Genomic DNA, 17,163 nt, shown 5'->3' with positions numbered 1-17,163 from the left:
CACGTCAGTAAAAGTTATATTATACATCTTTTCAAACTTGTGAAGAAACCTAAAACCAATTTATTTTATTTTTTTAAACTTTTTTATTTACTAAAATGCAAAGCGGATTTTATCACACGCAAACTTTGAATTGACTACAACTCCAACGGCCAAAATCACACCACAGACCACAAGCCGGCGGGGTGAATGTAGAAAAATATTATAATTTTTATTATATTTTTTTTTTACAAATTGTAAAAAAATTAAAACAACAAAATTTAGTAGATAAATTTATTTATTTAATGACTTTTTTTTTTTTTTTTTTAAACAGTTCAATCTCATTTATTGATAAACGAGTATAAAGTTCAAACGATACAGAGCAAAGCTCTAAAACCACTATAGCCAAAATTACGAGGTTATAAACGTCAAAGATGATGTATTACATTCAAAACTCAAACAAAACCTGTTAACCTATGATTAATTTTCAATTAAACCAAAAGTCAGGATAATGTTCACATCTATAACCCAAAGGTCTAGACCAAATCAACTATCCCGAAGGGCATCAAGTGGGTAGATCGAGAGAGAGGACCGAGTATTATTACAAGCAAAAACAAAACAAATACAAGAAAACAAACACAAGACAAAAATAACAAAAAAAAGAAAAGTCAAGGAAATAACTAACAGAAAAAAGCACACTAAGAGGATGCTGAAAAGAATAGTCGATGGCGCTCGCCGAAAACAGAATTTATCTATCTACACATCAATTTATAAAATAAATTGTAATAAAGTATAGATAACTTGATCCAAATTACTTGGCATAAAGCGATATTACACCTTTCCACGTGTGCTCCACTCCAGAGATGAAAAAAGTCTTCCCAATAAATTTTTTTTAATGGAAACTTCTAGCATAGCTCTTTATTATTGAATTTGTGTAATTTATATGTAGATCTCACGAATTTCACAATAAATCTGTAAAAAAAAAAAAAATAAATAAGAGATACGTAAGAAAATTACATTAAATACATCTCTAGTTCTATATATTACATTTTTATCTTATAAATATTTTGTAATATTGTCAACTCGTGTTAGTTTTAATTAATTCTTAATTTTTTTAATAATGTTAAAAATTATATTTTTATTTTATAATTATTCTACATTATTGAGAGCTGGTTGAGATTGATACGCTAGTATTGTGAGATAAAAATGTAATTTTTAACAATTTTCTTTTAAATAAGAAGCAATGACTTTTAAATCGGCATTATAAGATAATTATGAAGTAATTTCTAGCTTTTATCTTTGCTTAATAACTTAATCCAAATGCTTAGATAAAATAATAATAACTTAACCCAAATTACTTGCTATGAAAGGATATTCCGTACGGTAGCTACAGTGCTACACAGTCCCACCATTACTCTTGTGCACCTAATCACTATTAGAAAAGTCTCCAGTCCACAACAAAAGCTACATTTGGTAACTCATACGTGGGCCCAAATCGTAGATATCCGAAGTCGGATTCCCCACGTGGCGCAATCATACTGGCTAGTCCCCCGTATATGAATTGGTTACCTCCGTGAACGCCCTAGCAAGCAGTTGAATCGCTCTTCTGCGCGATTTGTCTTTCATTGCAAGCGTGAGTTTGCTTTGATTCCCTTTCTCTCTCTCTCTCTCGCTCACACTCACTGTCTCACATTGAGTCATACTTTGGAGGGAGAAAAAGAGAGAGGAAAATAAAAGGGAAAGCGAGGAAGCTTCAGCTGAGCTCCACAAATCTGGTAATTCAGATTTTGTTTATTTAGAGCAAAGATTGGTTTGTTTTTTTTATTTGGATTATTTTGATGTCTAGTTTCTCAGATTTTCTATGCTTTGTTTGGTTGCTGAGAAAATTCGAGGTCGATGAAGGGTTTTTCATTTTTGTGTTAAACCCTTGTCGTTTTCGTTAATCGGGACGTAAATCGTGCAGAACATTTACTTTGTCTGATGATTGTTTGGTTGAGTTGAATTAAAATAACAAGGAAAAGACAGATTCGATTTTTTTATTCTGTTTTCTTTGATTTTTTCTAGTTTTAGATAGAGAGTTAGGGGTTTCAATATCTCATATGTACGAATTTGAATAATCAGATTGTGATAACCTAGGTTGGGTTGCATCATTTCAGGTGACACCACTGAAAACATCCTATTTATTTATTTTCATTTCTTCAGGAGTACTGTCATCCTCACTGAGTATCAATGGGAAAAGGAGCGCAAGACTATGGAAAAGGAGAGAAATTTGATACGGGATCTTCGAACCAAGAGACGTTTCCTGCGTGGGCAAAAGAGATTCACGAATGTGAGGAGAATTACCAAGTGAACCGCAAATCTGGATTATCGTCGGAAGAAGTTGAAAAGCGGCGACAGCGCTATGGTTTCAATGAATTGGAGAAGCACGAGGGCACATCGATTTTTAAACTGATATTGGAACAATTCAATGACACTCTAGTGAGAATTCTGTTAGTTGCGGCGGTTGTATCGTTTGTGCTGGCTTGGTATGATGGAGACGAAGGTGGTGAAATGGAGATTACGGCATTTGTGGAGCCACTTGTAATTTTCTTGATCTTGATTGTGAATGCCATTGTTGGAATCTGGCAAGAGAGCAATGCAGAGAAAGCATTGGAAGCTTTGAAAGAAATTCAATCTCAGCAAGCCACAGTGATAAGGGATGGTAAACGGGTTGCTAATTTGCCCTCGAAGGAACTTGTTCCGGGTGATATTGTGGAGTTAAAGGTTGGTGATAAGGTACCAGCAGACATGCGGGTTTTGAGTTTGGTAAGCTCGACAGTTAGGCTTGAGCAGGGATCCTTGACGGGTGAGAGTGAAGCAGTGAGCAAGACTGTTAAGGCTGTACCTGAGGATTCGGATATTCAGGGCAAGAAATGTATGATTTTTGCAGGGACGACTGTGGTGAATGGACATTGTATCTGCTTGGTTACTGAGACGGGTATGAATACGGAGATAGGGAAGGTGCATTCACAAATTCATGAAGCAGCGCAGAGTGAGGAAGATACGCCATTGAAGAAGAAATTAAATGAGTTTGGGGAGGCTCTAACGGCAATTATTGGAGTGGTTTGTGCTGTGGTTTGGCTTATTAATGTGAAGTACTTTCTCACTTGGGAATATGTTGATGGGTGGCCGAGAAATTTTAAGTTCTCGTTTGAGAAGTGTACGTATTACTTTGAGATTGCAGTGGCATTGGCAGTTGCTGCCATTCCGGAAGGTTTGCCAGCAGTTATCACAACATGCTTGGCTCTAGGAACACGAAAGATGGCTCAAAAGAATGCACTTGTAAGGAAGTTGCCAAGTGTTGAGACTCTAGGTTGTACAACTGTGATTTGTTCTGATAAAACAGGCACTCTGACTACCAATCAGATGGCAGTGGCGAAGCTTGTGGCCGTTGGTTCTAGGCCTGGTACACTCCGACCTTTTGATGTGGAGGGGACTACATACGATCCTTTTGAGGGTAAAATACAGGGCTGGCCAGTGGGTCGAGTGGATGCCAACCTTCTAATGATCGCAAAGGTGTGTGCTGTGTGCAATGATGCAAGTGTTGAACAATCTGGGAATCATTTTGTTGCAAATGGAATGCCCACCGAGGCAGCATTGAAGGTGAAATGAGTACCTTAACTACTCTTTTTTTTAACCTGGATATAGTGTTAAAATATGGGTTTCTATGTTTAAAGTAGTAGAATGTTTTATCTGCTCAATGATCCTAGGGCTTGCATGAAAGCAAGGGGAAAAACTGAGATACTAGCACCTGAGTTGTTGTGGTGGTCAAAACCTGCATACTATCAGTTAAAAGATTAGTGTTAGAATCCAATCTTTTTAGACAGCAGGAGCACCTAAATTTAGGTTCACAACACTGCTTTGCTCTAGTTGTGCTGCTTGTTTGTCACTATACTGCATACTACAATTGTACTGTCAAGTATTTTCTATAAAGCACTATATTGGTTAAGGATCAATGTTTACTACAACCTGTTGTTCTGAAGTCACTGCACAAACCTTAGCTAGTGCCTGGACAAAGTTTCCTTAATGTTTGTGATATAGGTTCCTTATCTATGCAGTTTCTTTGTCTTTTCAGGTGCTGGTTGAGAAGATGGGACTTCCTGAAGTCTCTGATACTGGTTCTTCTTCAGGTCATGGTCATCCACTACGTATGTATCTGATATTTGAATAGTTTATTGTTTCATTTTTCGTTACTCTGCTGGTGACATGCTTTTGAAAGCTCTTTTTGTTTTTGTTTTTTCATGAAAGGTTGTTCTCAACTCTGGAATGAAAAGGAGCATCGGATTGCTACTCTAGAGTTTGACCGCGATCGTAAATCGATGGGTGTTATTGTGGATTCCATCTCAGGGAAGAAGTCATTGCTAGTAAAGGTACATTCCCCAATCTCTTTCAGAGTTGCAGTTATATTTGGAGCTCTATACCTTCTTTTCTTTTTTTTTTATGATAAGTAATGAAATAGTTTATTGAAATTGGGAGCTCTCACAAGCCCAAAACCCAAGCAACAACAAAAACACCCGCAACCCCAAACCCACGAGACAACAAATCCCCAAACCCTCAAAAGCTAATAAGCGTGGGCCTTGCCTTTCCCACTCCTAGATGATGCTCCCTTCGCATCATAGTTAATAGAGCATTCCATATTCAGAAGCTCCCTACTGCCCTTACCCTTCTGAGGGGATATTGTGGAAGCATATTGTGGAAATGGTTTTGGAAATTTGCCACCATATATATATATATATATATGCAGTCTTTTTTTGTTTGAAACTCTACAGTGCATTAAGAAATCACCAAACCTCTAAGCATAAGCATATACATATTCATTCATAACCATTTACATCACTTCTTTGCACTACCCATTATGCTTACATATTTACACTTATCTTCAAAATTCACATAGACTAACAATATACAAAAGGGGCATGCATGCCATCCAACCCAAATGGGGGTGCAATGAGAGAGAATTTTCTGCTTATTGAAATACCAGAGCTGAAAATCCATACCAACTCAAATACTTGATTTTCTTTCATACGTCAAATAGCTGAAATCAGTCTAAAATATTGCTCCCTCTCTTATAATCTTTATTGGTATAACAAATGCTGAAAAGTAATGTTCTGAAACAAAATCATACTTTTCTAAACTTGCAGGTATAATACTGAAAACTGTATTATGCTAAATGTTTTCTCTACTGAGTTTTTATGCTAACTATACTAGTCTTTCCCCTGTACAACCTTGGGTTGATGCGCCTCTCTGAGGCATCTAAGCACGCTTGTGGGTACAAGACGTACTAAACTAATTGGGGAGACACACCCTGACCCATGAACCTTTGACTATGCTGATGCCACGAGTGGCACACTGCCATGACTATGCTAACGTCAATAGGACACCATCCAGGACTATGCTGATGGGGTGGAGCACCCAAAAGATGGAGTCCCAGGTGGTAGCCCACACCCTCGTGTGGTTCCATCTGCTACTAGTAATTAATAACTTTTCGCACTGTATTGGCTACTTACTTTCTCTATTGCCGTAGGGTTAATCATACTTACTGAACAAACATGTTTTTCTTACTATTTGTTCTCTTTAAAACATAATACTGAAAACTTTCAAACTAACTTAGCAGGTGCTTTTGTTTTTTGTTATACTATTAAAGTCTTCTTTAAAGCCTTTTCTCAAAAGATGTTCCTTTAAAACCTTTTGTTTGCGTACGACACCCTGATTTTTTGCATGGAAAATCCATATCATCTTTGTAACTTGCGTTGCTTGTTTTTATGCTTTGAACCGGTTTCAAGTTAGAGGATTAATCTGGCTATATCAAAGTTGGTCCCTATAGGCAATGTCATTAATGTTGAAGGTTCATCTAGCATTTTGGGTTGTAGGGTATCTTCTTTGCCTATGAAATATTTAGGTCTTAGCGATTTAACCAATTCCGTGTAGGAAAACTTCCGAGGGTGCGGTATACGGGACCGGGGTTTACTTTGAAGGGGTGGGTCCGAAGGGCCCTGCCTTGGAGATGTTCCTTGACATTAAAAAAAAAAAATAATGAAATACTTTGGTCTTCTCTTGGGAGCTTCGTTTAAGGCAAAATCTATTTGGGATGACATTATTGAGAAGATAGAACGCCACTTGGGTGGATGGAAAATGATGTACGTGTTAAAAGGGTGAGAGGTACCTTGATTAAAATCACTTTATCTAATCTACCTACTTACCTCATGTCTCTTGTTTCGGTTGGTGTTGCCAATCGGATAGAGAAGTTGTAGCAAGATTTTTTGTGGGGGTGGCATTGGTGAAGAGTTCAAATTCCACTTGGTTAGCCAGCCTAAGGTGTGTACTCCAATTTCTGAAGGAGGATTGGGGTTTAAAATTTACTTTTGTTCAATGTGGGACAAAAACAATTGAGAAGAAAAGTTGAAGAAAGAGAGAAGAAGCAGGTAAGAGAAGTAAGAGAGGGAGAAGAACAAAGCAACGGTAGAGTAAAGAAACGAGGGAGAAGACAACAACAATTTGATCAAATTTTAATTGACTAAAAACTTATTATCACAGTACAAAGTTATGTTTAAATAGCCTAGGGATTAAACCCTAACCCTAGCGATACTTGGGTTGATAGCCCACTAAAATAACATAAAGCCCAACTAACTTAACATAACCCAAAGTTTGAAAAATAAAATAACATAACACTGAAAAAATAAAATAACATAACAATAAAATGTGACATAATCAAAAGTGCCCAAAGTAAAATTTCCAGCTCTCAAGGCTGTTGTCCTTTGATATTAGGGTCCATACATGTGTAATCATTGGCTTGTATTTGGTGTCCACATCACGAGCTCTTTTGGGGAAGTTGCTTTGGTGTTATGCTCTGAGAGAAAGGCCTTATGGAGGGTGGTTGTAGATTCTAAATATGACAGCTCGTGGGGTGGGTGGTGTTCAAATGAGGTCTATGGGTCGTATGGGGTAGGGCTTTGGAAAAATGTCAGGAGGGGCTGGAGAGAGCTTTCTAGTTATACTAGATTTTGAGGTAGGTGACGGTTCCAAAATTAGATTTTGGCATGATTTGTGTCATGGGGATCAAACTTTTAAGATCCCTTTTTCGACTTGTTCAGTATCTCCCGATTCAAGGAAGCTACCGTAGTAGATCATTTGGATCTTTCTAGTGCCTCTTTGATGTAGATCAGAGGGCTTCGTCTGCAACTTCGTCTAGAGCCTGTCCGGATGAGGAGAGTGAAGGGTCTTTTCAAGAGCCTTGTCTGCAAGCTCATTTGCAACCGTCCGGACGCGAGTAATCCTGAGAGCCTCGTCTGGAGTCTCGTCCGAAGACTGTCCGGACGCCTATGTTTATTTATAGTGTTCATTTTTTATTTTAGTGACCGTCCGGACGGTGTTATGTTCCGTTCGGACGGCCATCGTAGACTTACAATCCGACTTTATTTCGTATTTTTATTAGGTTTAGGGTTTGGGGGCCTATATATACATTTTTATAGACCCTAGAATGAAGCTTTTGATTATATTTGAGTTTTTATCAATAAGAAGTCTTAGAGTTGAGTTTCTTCATTATTTTCCTTCAAACCCTAGATAGACTCTAAAGTTTTGAAAAGATTTCTTAGATCTTTGATAGACTTAAGATCTAAGTTATATTTATCCCTTCTTCTTGCGGTTATTCTTTGCATCCCACGACGTCACGCTGCATTACTCTCATTAATGGAATGTTAACTTTCTTAAAGCAACTCACAATTGGGAGGTGGATCTCTTTACATTGTTCTTCAATTTGTTTTATTTCTTCAGATTGAGACGGGGTGGGGAAGACAAGCTTTAGTGGGTATCTTCTAAGAGAGGGTTGTTTGATGCAAGATCATATTGCAATGTTGTTCCCCATAATATTATTCATTCCCCTTAGAGGAGTATTTGGCAGAATCATGTTCCCTCGAGAGTGATATTCTTTCTTGGTCGGCCGCATTAGGGAAAATCATCACCATGGATAACCTTAGGAAGAGACATGTCATTGTGGTTGATTGGTGTTGCATGTGTAAGAAGAGTGGAGAGTCACCGGACACTTTATGCTTCAGTGTGAGATTACCAGTGCTCTTTGGAACACAATCTTCAGTAGTGTAAGGCTGGTTTGTGTGATTCCTAGTCGAGTGCTAGACCTTTTCGCATGCTGGAGAGGGCAAGTTAGTAGGATTCAATTTGACGTAGTATGGAAGATGATACCGTCTTGCCTTATGTGGTGTCTTTGGAGGGAAAGAAATAATCAGAACTTTGAGGACCTTGAGCGGGCATCAGTGGAATTAAATCATTTTTTTCTTTAAAACACTTTACCATTGGGCTGCTGTCTTTGATTTTAATATTTCTAGCTTTCATATTTTTCTAGATCTTTTCTCTTCCTCTAGTTAGATGTCTCTCTTGTAAACATCCTGTGTACTTGAGTTGTGCCTTTACGTTTTCTAATGAACTTGCAATTATTTATAAAGAAAAATAAAACTATATTCATTGGCTCATATCATGGTAAAACATCATTGCATGCTATTCTACTATGTAAATACTAAACCATATTTCATGTATAATAACTTTACTACTTTTGAAGTGGGTTTACTTACCGTGCTTTCTTAGACCCTTTTAAAACCCTCAATCCTTTCACTCCAACATCTACAATTTATCCCATGGTCAGTTGGGGTTTACTCACAAAAAGCTAAACCCTAGTCTACACTAATCACCTCTAAACCTTAATGCCTGCACATGTTCTTCCTCTTTCATTTTTTGCCCCTGTCAAGTTCGATCGAAGGTTCAGTTGAGTCATTTTGTGTCAAGTTTGATTGATTAGAACCTGATTTCGACCGATTGAAGTACCCTGACAGTAGCTCTCACGTCCGAAAACACTAAACCCTGGTCTTTTTTTTCCCACCTTTCTCCTCGCTTTGGGCCCGTTTGATATTTGGCATGATTTCGGCACAACACTATTCATCCTACTTTTTTATTTTTCCAACATTCTCTTACTTTTTACATCACATCAATCATTTTTTATTACTATTCAAATTAAAAAAATCACTACAAAACATTTTTTTTTTTTTCATTTTTTCATACAAAACATTCTTACTTTTTCACTTTATAAAAAAAACATTCTTACTTTTTTTTCACATCAATTAATTTTTGCTACAATATCAAACCGAAACCAAAACGAAATCATTTACCAAACGAACCTTTCATAACCTACTACACTTTTAACTACAAATCAAGAACCTTAAAACAAGCTTCCTCTATACCAAAAATCTTCCCTTTTTACAACTTCATCAACATTCAGAATAAACAGCACCAAACACACTAACTACACTTCACAACTCATCTATTTTTCAACAACACTACTACCATTATCATTCCATCGGCAATTACACAACACTACACCAATATAACAATATCACTAAAACCATAAAAACACCACCAACAAAACCATTATTACATGCACAACCCTATTCTCCCTAACTCAAAACAATTTATCAAAACCCTAATATCAAACAAAGTCTTTTCTTCACATGCTTCTCATCTCCCTCTAAGCTCCTCTCACTCTCTTCCTTACTCTCTCTCACGCCTCTCACCCTTTGCTCTCTCAGTGGTCTAGACGAATGTGGTGAAGAAAATAAGTTTTTTCTTCACTTTTGATGTTTTAAGAAGTTTCTGACGCACATTTAAAAACAAGTTAGATCGATTGAACTTAAACTTGATCGATCAAAAGGTGGTGGCTTGCATTAAATTGTCTGTCGAATCTCACCTACTTGTACGCTTGAAGGCCAGTTTGATCTATTGAATTGTACTTCGATCGAGCGGAGTCTAATAAACCAAATACTAGGCGTCCATCTTCACCTACCGCTCCATGGGGCACTGCCACATGGAGATGCCATTCTCAATCAATCTGACTTATTCTTCCAGGATATATTTGCAGCTATTTTGCACCACTGAAATGGTCTGGCGACACCACTTTTGCTATTCTAAGTATCTCTATTATGCTCTACAAATGTTTCTTGTTTTCCTATTAAAGCATAATTGAATACTTGCATCAGGTTTAGGATGACTTGAGATTACTAGGTATTCAAAATTGGTCAACTAAATAATAAAGAAATTTCTGAAAGAGAGGTAGTACTGGAGGAACTTTGAGGTGGTTTTATTCCCTTGGCTTTTTGTTAAAATTATAGATATAAATCTCATCAATTGGATGACTTAAATTTCTTAAATCAGGGACAGATTAGAGAGCTAAATGCCAGTCACATCTAATTTCACTGATGCTGATGCTGATGCTTTGTGTTAATCTTGAGCTTTGTATGCACATGCTGTTCTGTCTTCATTTTCATGTGTGAAAATCATTTCTGGATTTGATGCTATCGGAATGTGACTTATTAAGGAGAGCTAGCTGTTGCCTGATTTTCTTTTCCCTATCTGTCTCTCAGCATATTCCTGTTCTTTTTATTTTTTTGCCAGCAAATCATGTTATGCTCTCCCTGAAGCTCCTTATCACTTCTTGGAGTAATAATCTATTTAAGTAATTTTCCTTGATCAACACATGCTGTTTGGGTTTCTCTTTATTGATTTTATTTGTCTTGATGTGAACTATCTTGCCATATGAATGGTCTTGGTGTTTTATGAGTTTGTCCTTTTATTTTTTCTGTTATTCTTCTTATATGGTACTATCAAAATCATTAATTGAAGTCTAAGATGTGCCTTTTACTGGTGCTGTCATGTTACTTGTCCTATTCTTCTACTCACTGTTGTTTGTTGGATATTTTTAACTTTATTGAACACTGCTCAATGTTGCAGGGTGCAGTGGAAAATGTATTGGAAAGAAGCTCATTCATTCAGCTGCTCGATGGTTCTGTTGTTGAATTGGACCAACATTCAAGGGATCTTATCTTAGAGAGCCTTCGTGAAATGTCAACAAGTGCATTGCGTTGTTTGGGTTTTGCATACAAAGATGAACTTTTGGAGTTTGAGACATATAATGGCGATGAAGACCATCCAGCACATCAACTTTTACTTGAGCCATCCAACTATTCTTCAATTGAGAGTAAACTTATTTTTGTTGGCTTGGTTGGGCTAAGGGTGAGTTGTCTCAATGTCTATGGTTTGTTGTATGATGTAAAAGTTGTCTGTTTCTTTTCTATTCATTTTTGCTAATAATAATTTAATGATTCTTAATAACTTTCACCCTATTGTTAAAGGATCCTCCTCGGAGAGAGGTTCGTCAAGCAATTGAGGACTGCAGAACTGCTGGAATTCGTGTTATGGTTATTACTGGAGACAACAAGAATACAGCTGAAGCTATTTGCCATGAAATAGGTGTTTTTGGGCCTCATGAAAATATTAGTTCAAAAAGCATAACAGGAAGAGAATTTATGGATCATCCTGATCAGAAAAATCATCTAAGACAAAGTGGAGGACTTCTGTTCTCTAGGGCTGAACCAAGACATAAACAGGAGATAGTTAGGTTGCTTAAAGAAGATGGTGAAGTGGTTGCAATGACTGGGGATGGAGTCAATGATGCACCTGCTTTAAAATTGGCTGATATTGGGATTGCAATGGGCATTTCTGGGACAGAGGTACTCTTTAATGTTTCCTCTTCTTTTCTTTTACTTTGATATCTCTGTGTTGGATTTTTTCTGGATGGAGTCATAAATTGGGTGTATGTTTCTATAAATGGCTATACTATGCAAACTGTGGTGTATACCATCATTAGGTATGCACGGATGTTGCTAACTAGTAAAACCATCCAGAGTTCTTTTGCTTCTTATTTTCATGGGAAAAATGCTGTGCGGATGCATTTATTAGGTGGGACTGATATAATTTGTTTGTTCATCAGTTAACTGGCTTATTGTTGCAACAGTGTGCAAGTACAAATGCCATATGCATGGCTATTTAGTATGAAGATACTTATATATTCAGGCCTTAAAAGGCTCGTGGTGAAATATCAGTCACTTTCTATGTTTGTACATCATTGGGCTGGTTACAAATCTTATTGTGCCGTCTGCTATTTTGTGACCATATCAAAATCAAAGAAGGGTCTAACTTAACTGCTATGTTTTTTGTTTTTCGCTGTTACTCCTGATCCCCTGCACTCATTGTAGGTTGCCAAAGAAGCCTCTGACATGGTGTTGGCAGATGATAATTTTAGTACTATAGTTTCTGCTGTAGGCGAAGGCAGATCTATTTACAACAACATGAAGGCTTTTATCAGGTTTGTTCTCCATTTAAGCAAGTTCACAGGTATAACAGGTTTAATACTCAGTAAGTGACTGCAGATTTTGGTGATATAAGATGTGTTTTTCAGTCAGTCCCCTAACTATAAACTTCTTGTTCAAGAGGCTTAAGCACAAAACTTATCTATGTTGGCAATATTTCTTTTGTTTTGTGTGAGTTTATGTTGGGGAAGGGGCTGCTGGAAAGTGGTCAAAGCACTAGACTTTACTGACCAAGCACATAGGTGCCTGCTCCTTTTGAGGGGTGGCGGTGGTATTTAAAATTTTGAAAACTCTGGTAACTGCCTTGTCTTTAATGTGCCATAAAATGAAAAAAATGAGTGATTATAGTGGACGCAGTTTTTAGTGTTTAGTATACATTTGAAATGTCTGGGCATGCAACAACTTGTGTAAGGGAAACTGACTAATAGTTACCTAATGGAAGCCTCATTGACAATGAAATTGAAGGGAATTGCATCTCTATTCTGACAGAGCATTGCAGACATGAGTTCATAATGTTTCCAAACTTGTTGCATGTTTGTCTAACATATGCTGGAGTTGTTTAGTGGTTCGACTTCATTGTCACACCACCATCATTCGATTCATTCACTAGCCAGAGCCATGCCAAAGTTGGATCCAACTTCGATTGAATTTGTTCACAGAAGATTTTTGTCAAATTCTGTTTGGTTTGTGTTTATGCAACTCATTTCTTAAACAAGTTACTGTTTTGTCTTCCCTCCCTCCCCATTTATAACTGCAGGTACATGATTTCCTCAAACATTGGTGAGGTGGCCTCAATATTTCTGACAGCTGCCTTGGGTATTCCAGAAGGCATGATTCCTGTTCAGCTTCTCTGGGTCAATCTGGTTACTGATGGACCCCCAGCGACAGCTTTGGGATTCAATCCTCCCGACAAAGATATAATGACGAAGCCCCCTAGAAGAAGTGACGACTCATTGATCACTGCATGGATTTTATTCCGCTATCTGGTATTTCAATTACATGCATTTTCACAACAGATAACTTTTTATTTATTTTTTATTCCTATTCTTGTGCTGTATTGGATTGGATTTTATTTGGAATTAACTCAAACAGCTGAACCATATACCTAACCTGTTCAGGTGATCGGGCTTTATGTTGGGATTGCAACCGTTGGGGTGTTTATCATATGGTACACGCATCACTCATTCATGGGCATTGACTTGAGCAAAGATGGTCATAGTCTTGTGTCCTACTCTCAACTTGCTAACTGGGCTCAGTGCCCTTCTTGGGAGGGATTTTCACCGTCCTCGTTCACGGCTGGGGAACAGGTGTTCAATTTTGATTCAAATCCATGTGATTACTTCCAGTCTGGGAAAATCAAAGCTTCAACTCTCTCCCTCTCCGTCTTGGTTGCCATAGAGATGTTCAATTCTCTTAATGCCCTCTCTGAGGATGGGAGCCTATTGACGATGCCTCCATGGGTCAACCCGTGGCTCCTCCTCGCCATGTTTGTCTCATTTGGCCTTCACTTCTTAATCCTTTATGTGCCATTTCTGGCTCAAGTGTTCGGCATTGTTCCGCTCAGCCTGAACGAGTGGCTTCTAGTGCTAGCCGTCTCTTTGCCGGTGATTCTAATTGATGAGGTGCTCAAGTTTGTAGGGAGGTGTACGATTGGATTGCGGACTTCTAGTGCAAGAAAATCTTCAAAGCACAAAGCAGAGTAAGGGACTACATATACAAAAGACCTTAATTGGGTCCGTCGTCCCATCTATAACCCTCTCACCCTTTTAAAATGGCAAGGGTTGGCCTGGACCTGATATTTAATTGGATTATTGAAAGACTTGTACTACCTTTGAAGTAGAAATTTCTGTGACAAACTGATTAGATCTAAAGTTATAATTTTCATGCATAAATTGCTCTGGTATGTGGACAATTCTCCGCATGAGGCCCCCATTGTTCCTACAAGCTGCCTACTTAGCATTCCCATCCTGCTAGACATAAACAAATGTTATGAGTTAAGTTATATATATATTTTTTTAAAGCTAAAATCAAGAACCAATTTATTGAGTGAGATGTGAATATTTTAAAACATTCTCATTTGGTTAATTAAATGTTTGGGAAACAGTCTTTTGCCCTCTTGAATTACAATGCATTTTTACTTGTTCTATAAACTATTAACTGTGACATCCGACTCCATGAATAACTCATTGTCACTTAGATTGTTTGAGTTAATTCCTTTAATTGTTGGAATGAGCCTTTAACTGACAGAAAAAAAGTTTTAAGCACAAAATATTAGTTTATTTGACCATTTGAGTTAATTCTTTTAACTGTCAAAATGGGCCTTTAGTTGATAGAAAAAGAGTTTTGAGCACAAAATTATAGTTTATAGAGGTCAAATGTCACAATTAATAGTTTATGAGAAAAGTGCTAATGGGGTAAAAAGTAATATTCCATAAATGTTTATTTGACTAGTCTAAAAGAAGTATTTAGCTCAATAATTTGGAAAAAAATTTTGGTTAAGCTATTATGCTCAAAATCTTGATGAATGTAAATTTTAGAGGACATGAGAGATAGAGAAAGAAAGAGAGGCACAGAACCCATGGATTGAAGAAGCTAACAAAACTAAAAGTTTCCATTAATATTTTTAATTGCAATTCAGAGGTGGAATTACAGAGAAAGCCGACTACTACAACTAGAACAAAAAAAAAAAAAACCTAAAACAACGCTACCCATCCAATTTTTTTTCTTGACAGCAAGACTTTTCACAGCATAAACCCTAACCCCCAAACCCGTACAGAGTCCTGCCCTGCCTCTTGAGCGCGTACACGACGTCCATGGCCGTCACGGTCTTCCTCCTCGCGTGCTCCGTGTAGGTCACAGCATCCCGAATCACGTTCTCCAGGAAGATCTTGAGGACGCCACGCGTCTCCTCGTAGATCAGACCGCTGATTCGCTTCACTCCCCCTCTGCGAGCCAGTCGGCGAATCGCCGGCTTGGTGATTCCCTGGATGTTGTCACGCAGGACCTTACGGTGTCGTTTCGCTCCACCCTTCCCCAACCCCTTCCCTCCCTTTCCACGCCCCGACATTTTCAATCACCTAAAATCACAGAACAAAATCTGAAAACCCAAAATTAGTCAGACAGCTACAGAGAAACCCCAAACCATCCAAAGGTTAAAGCGAGCCGACAATACCTGAAACTGGGGATTCTTTGGCCAAGCCTGCGAATAATGCGTGGGAGTGGTTAATAAATATAAAGAGAAGATTGGTTGATTGTGGATGTTATGAGTCGTTGATAAATTTGAAAGGGACGGTTGAGATGTGAATTTGATTTATGTGGCGCGGATCGATGACATGGACGGATGAGTGGTTTTTCCGAGGAGGTTTTACAAATTGGATTGAACTGGAATTTACAGACCGAAAAAAGTAGGCGGCCAAAAAAAGTCACTTAATTTTCAGACTTTTTATATTATATTAGAGAGCCCCTACTATCAGATAATACTATTTTTGTAGTTTCTAATTATTATATAACACATTTAATTAAAGAAAAATATAAAAATAAAAGTGAGAATAATCATATTAAATCAAAGAAAAAAAAACCTGTAGTTGGCAAGACCCAACTGTGAGTTTCGCCGAATCCACGTGGGAGTCTCATCGGACCCACGATGTGGGTCTGGCCAACGGTGAACACCTCAAACCCCGCCGGCTGTGACCCTTTATTACCATAAAATTTAGTGTATTTTGGTCTAACTTATTTTTGTTCACTTTTTATGCTTTTGTTTATGTGACGATTATTAATTGAGAGCTGTAAAATAGGTGTTATCAGGATACTCACGATAAAAAGTTTTTTCATCACATTATTATTTTTTATTATTATTTAAATAAAACAATCATTACAAAACAAAAAAGTCACATTATCAATTTTTTTTTTCAGTTTTTTATTAAAAAAATTTAAAATTTTATACCATATCAATTACTTTCTACTACAATTTAGTCCAAAATTATTGCCAAACAAGGCCTTAGTGCCTAACTGCCCTTATTCTTCAAATTATTTTTCTTTAATTAATTAATTAAAATTTTTTATTATTTTTTTAAAATGCGTTTGATCTTTCATATATTTAAGATGACTGCAGATCCTTCATCTTTGAATGCTTACGTACTATTTTATGGATAAGTTTGTTTTACAAATATTTCCAAACCTTTTCTATGTTGTTGGTAATTGATCTCTATTGTTTGTTTTTTCTAATTAATTGGTCTCTACTGTTGATGTTAATAATTGGTGTACATATTTTCCTTGATATTCTTTTTATTGTATTGTTATTACTTTATGTATCACTTGTCTACATTTTCTTTATCCATGGCTTCCTCCTCATACTATAATTCTGTTTTCATGGTACGACTGTTTCAATAATTATTTGCATTGAAATTATTTCATGAAAATTATTATTTTTTCTCTAATTTCAAATATTCAACTTTTTCTCATTTTGTGTCTTACACTCTCACATATATATTGAAAAGCTAGGATAGCTTTTCATGCTTTATAAGAAATTATCTTTTTCTTATTTTAGAATGACTTTTGGATAAATACATGCAAGTTTGTCGCCCCGGGAGTTGCATTGACGCTTTCTTTGCCCGCCCCTCCCGAGCTTATTATTTTTTCGTAGTTTTCACACATATATTATGCTTCCTCTAATTTTGTAATTTTTACATATTTATTTTTTGGGGAAACTTCACTAAGCCCCCTCGAAGTTTCAACCGATTTGACAAATACCCCATGAATTTTCAAAACTCTCACTTAGGCCTCCTGAACTTTGATTTACTCTCACATTGGACCTTTCGGTTAATTCAACGTTAAAGTCAAATGGTTTGACTTTTTATGCTTATTTTACCCTCACCCCAAAACTACACCTTTTTGCACTCTAAAATTACAACACCTACCTAACCCAAAACGACGTCGTTTTAGG

At 37.1% G+C, this 17,163-nt stretch overlaps 2 protein-coding genes across 3 annotated transcripts; one reads left to right on the top strand and one right to left on the bottom strand.

The window, feature by feature from the left end:
- The first annotated feature begins 1,552 nt into the window (after nucleotides 1–1,552).
- On the top strand, nucleotides 1,553–14,133 carry LOC132163254 (calcium-transporting ATPase 1, endoplasmic reticulum-type-like). 2 transcript variants are annotated; one of them, XM_059573465.1, is made up of 9 exons: nucleotides 1,553–1,751; nucleotides 2,179–3,618; nucleotides 4,091–4,163; nucleotides 4,264–4,385; nucleotides 10,804–11,085; nucleotides 11,205–11,582; nucleotides 12,108–12,217; nucleotides 12,979–13,207; nucleotides 13,340–14,133. In XM_059573465.1, the coding sequence occupies exons 2-9, from the start codon at nucleotides 2,206–2,208 to the stop codon at nucleotides 13,922–13,924; spliced, it is 3,192 nt and encodes a 1,063-aa protein (XP_059429448.1). In that variant the 5' UTR covers nucleotides 1,553–1,751; nucleotides 2,179–2,205; the 3' UTR covers nucleotides 13,925–14,133. The 2 variants fall into 2 exon arrangements, with proteins under 2 accessions (XP_059429448.1, XP_059429449.1); XM_059573466.1 differs by having other exon boundaries at nucleotides 2,133–3,618.
- Nucleotides 14,134–14,804: 671 nt separating this feature from the next.
- Nucleotides 14,805–15,425, bottom strand: LOC132163278 (histone H4). Its single transcript, XM_059573501.1, has one exon. The coding sequence runs from the start codon at nucleotides 15,286–15,288 to the stop codon at nucleotides 14,977–14,979; it is 312 nt and encodes a 103-aa protein (XP_059429484.1). The 5' UTR covers nucleotides 15,289–15,425; the 3' UTR covers nucleotides 14,805–14,976.
- Nucleotides 15,426–17,163: the final 1,738 nt, after the last annotated feature.

This window comes from Corylus avellana, chromosome ca10 (assembly GCF_901000735.1).
Source record: "Corylus avellana chromosome ca10, CavTom2PMs-1.0".
In the NCBI taxonomy this organism is placed as follows: domain Eukaryota; kingdom Viridiplantae; phylum Streptophyta; class Magnoliopsida; order Fagales; family Betulaceae; genus Corylus; species Corylus avellana.
Note: the sequence above shows the minus strand (reverse complement) of the source record. Positions and strands in the feature narration are given on the sequence as shown.

Bases quoted from the DNA above. Each gene is read 5' to 3' on its own strand.
- LOC132163278 (XM_059573501.1), bottom strand. From the start codon at position 15,288: ATGTCGGGGCGTGGAAAGGGAGGGAAGGGGTTGGGGAAGGGTGGAGCG.
- LOC132163254 (XM_059573465.1), top strand. From the start codon at position 2,206: ATGGGAAAAGGAGCGCAAGACTATGGAAAAGGAGAGAAATTTGATACG. The intron at 4,386-10,803 runs GTACATTCCCCA...TCAATGTTGCAG, and splicing joins AGAAGTCATTGCTAGTAAAG to GGTGCAGTGGAAAATGTATT. The intron at 11,086-11,204 runs GTGAGTTGTCTC...CTATTGTTAAAG, and splicing joins TTGGCTTGGTTGGGCTAAGG to GATCCTCCTCGGAGAGAGGT.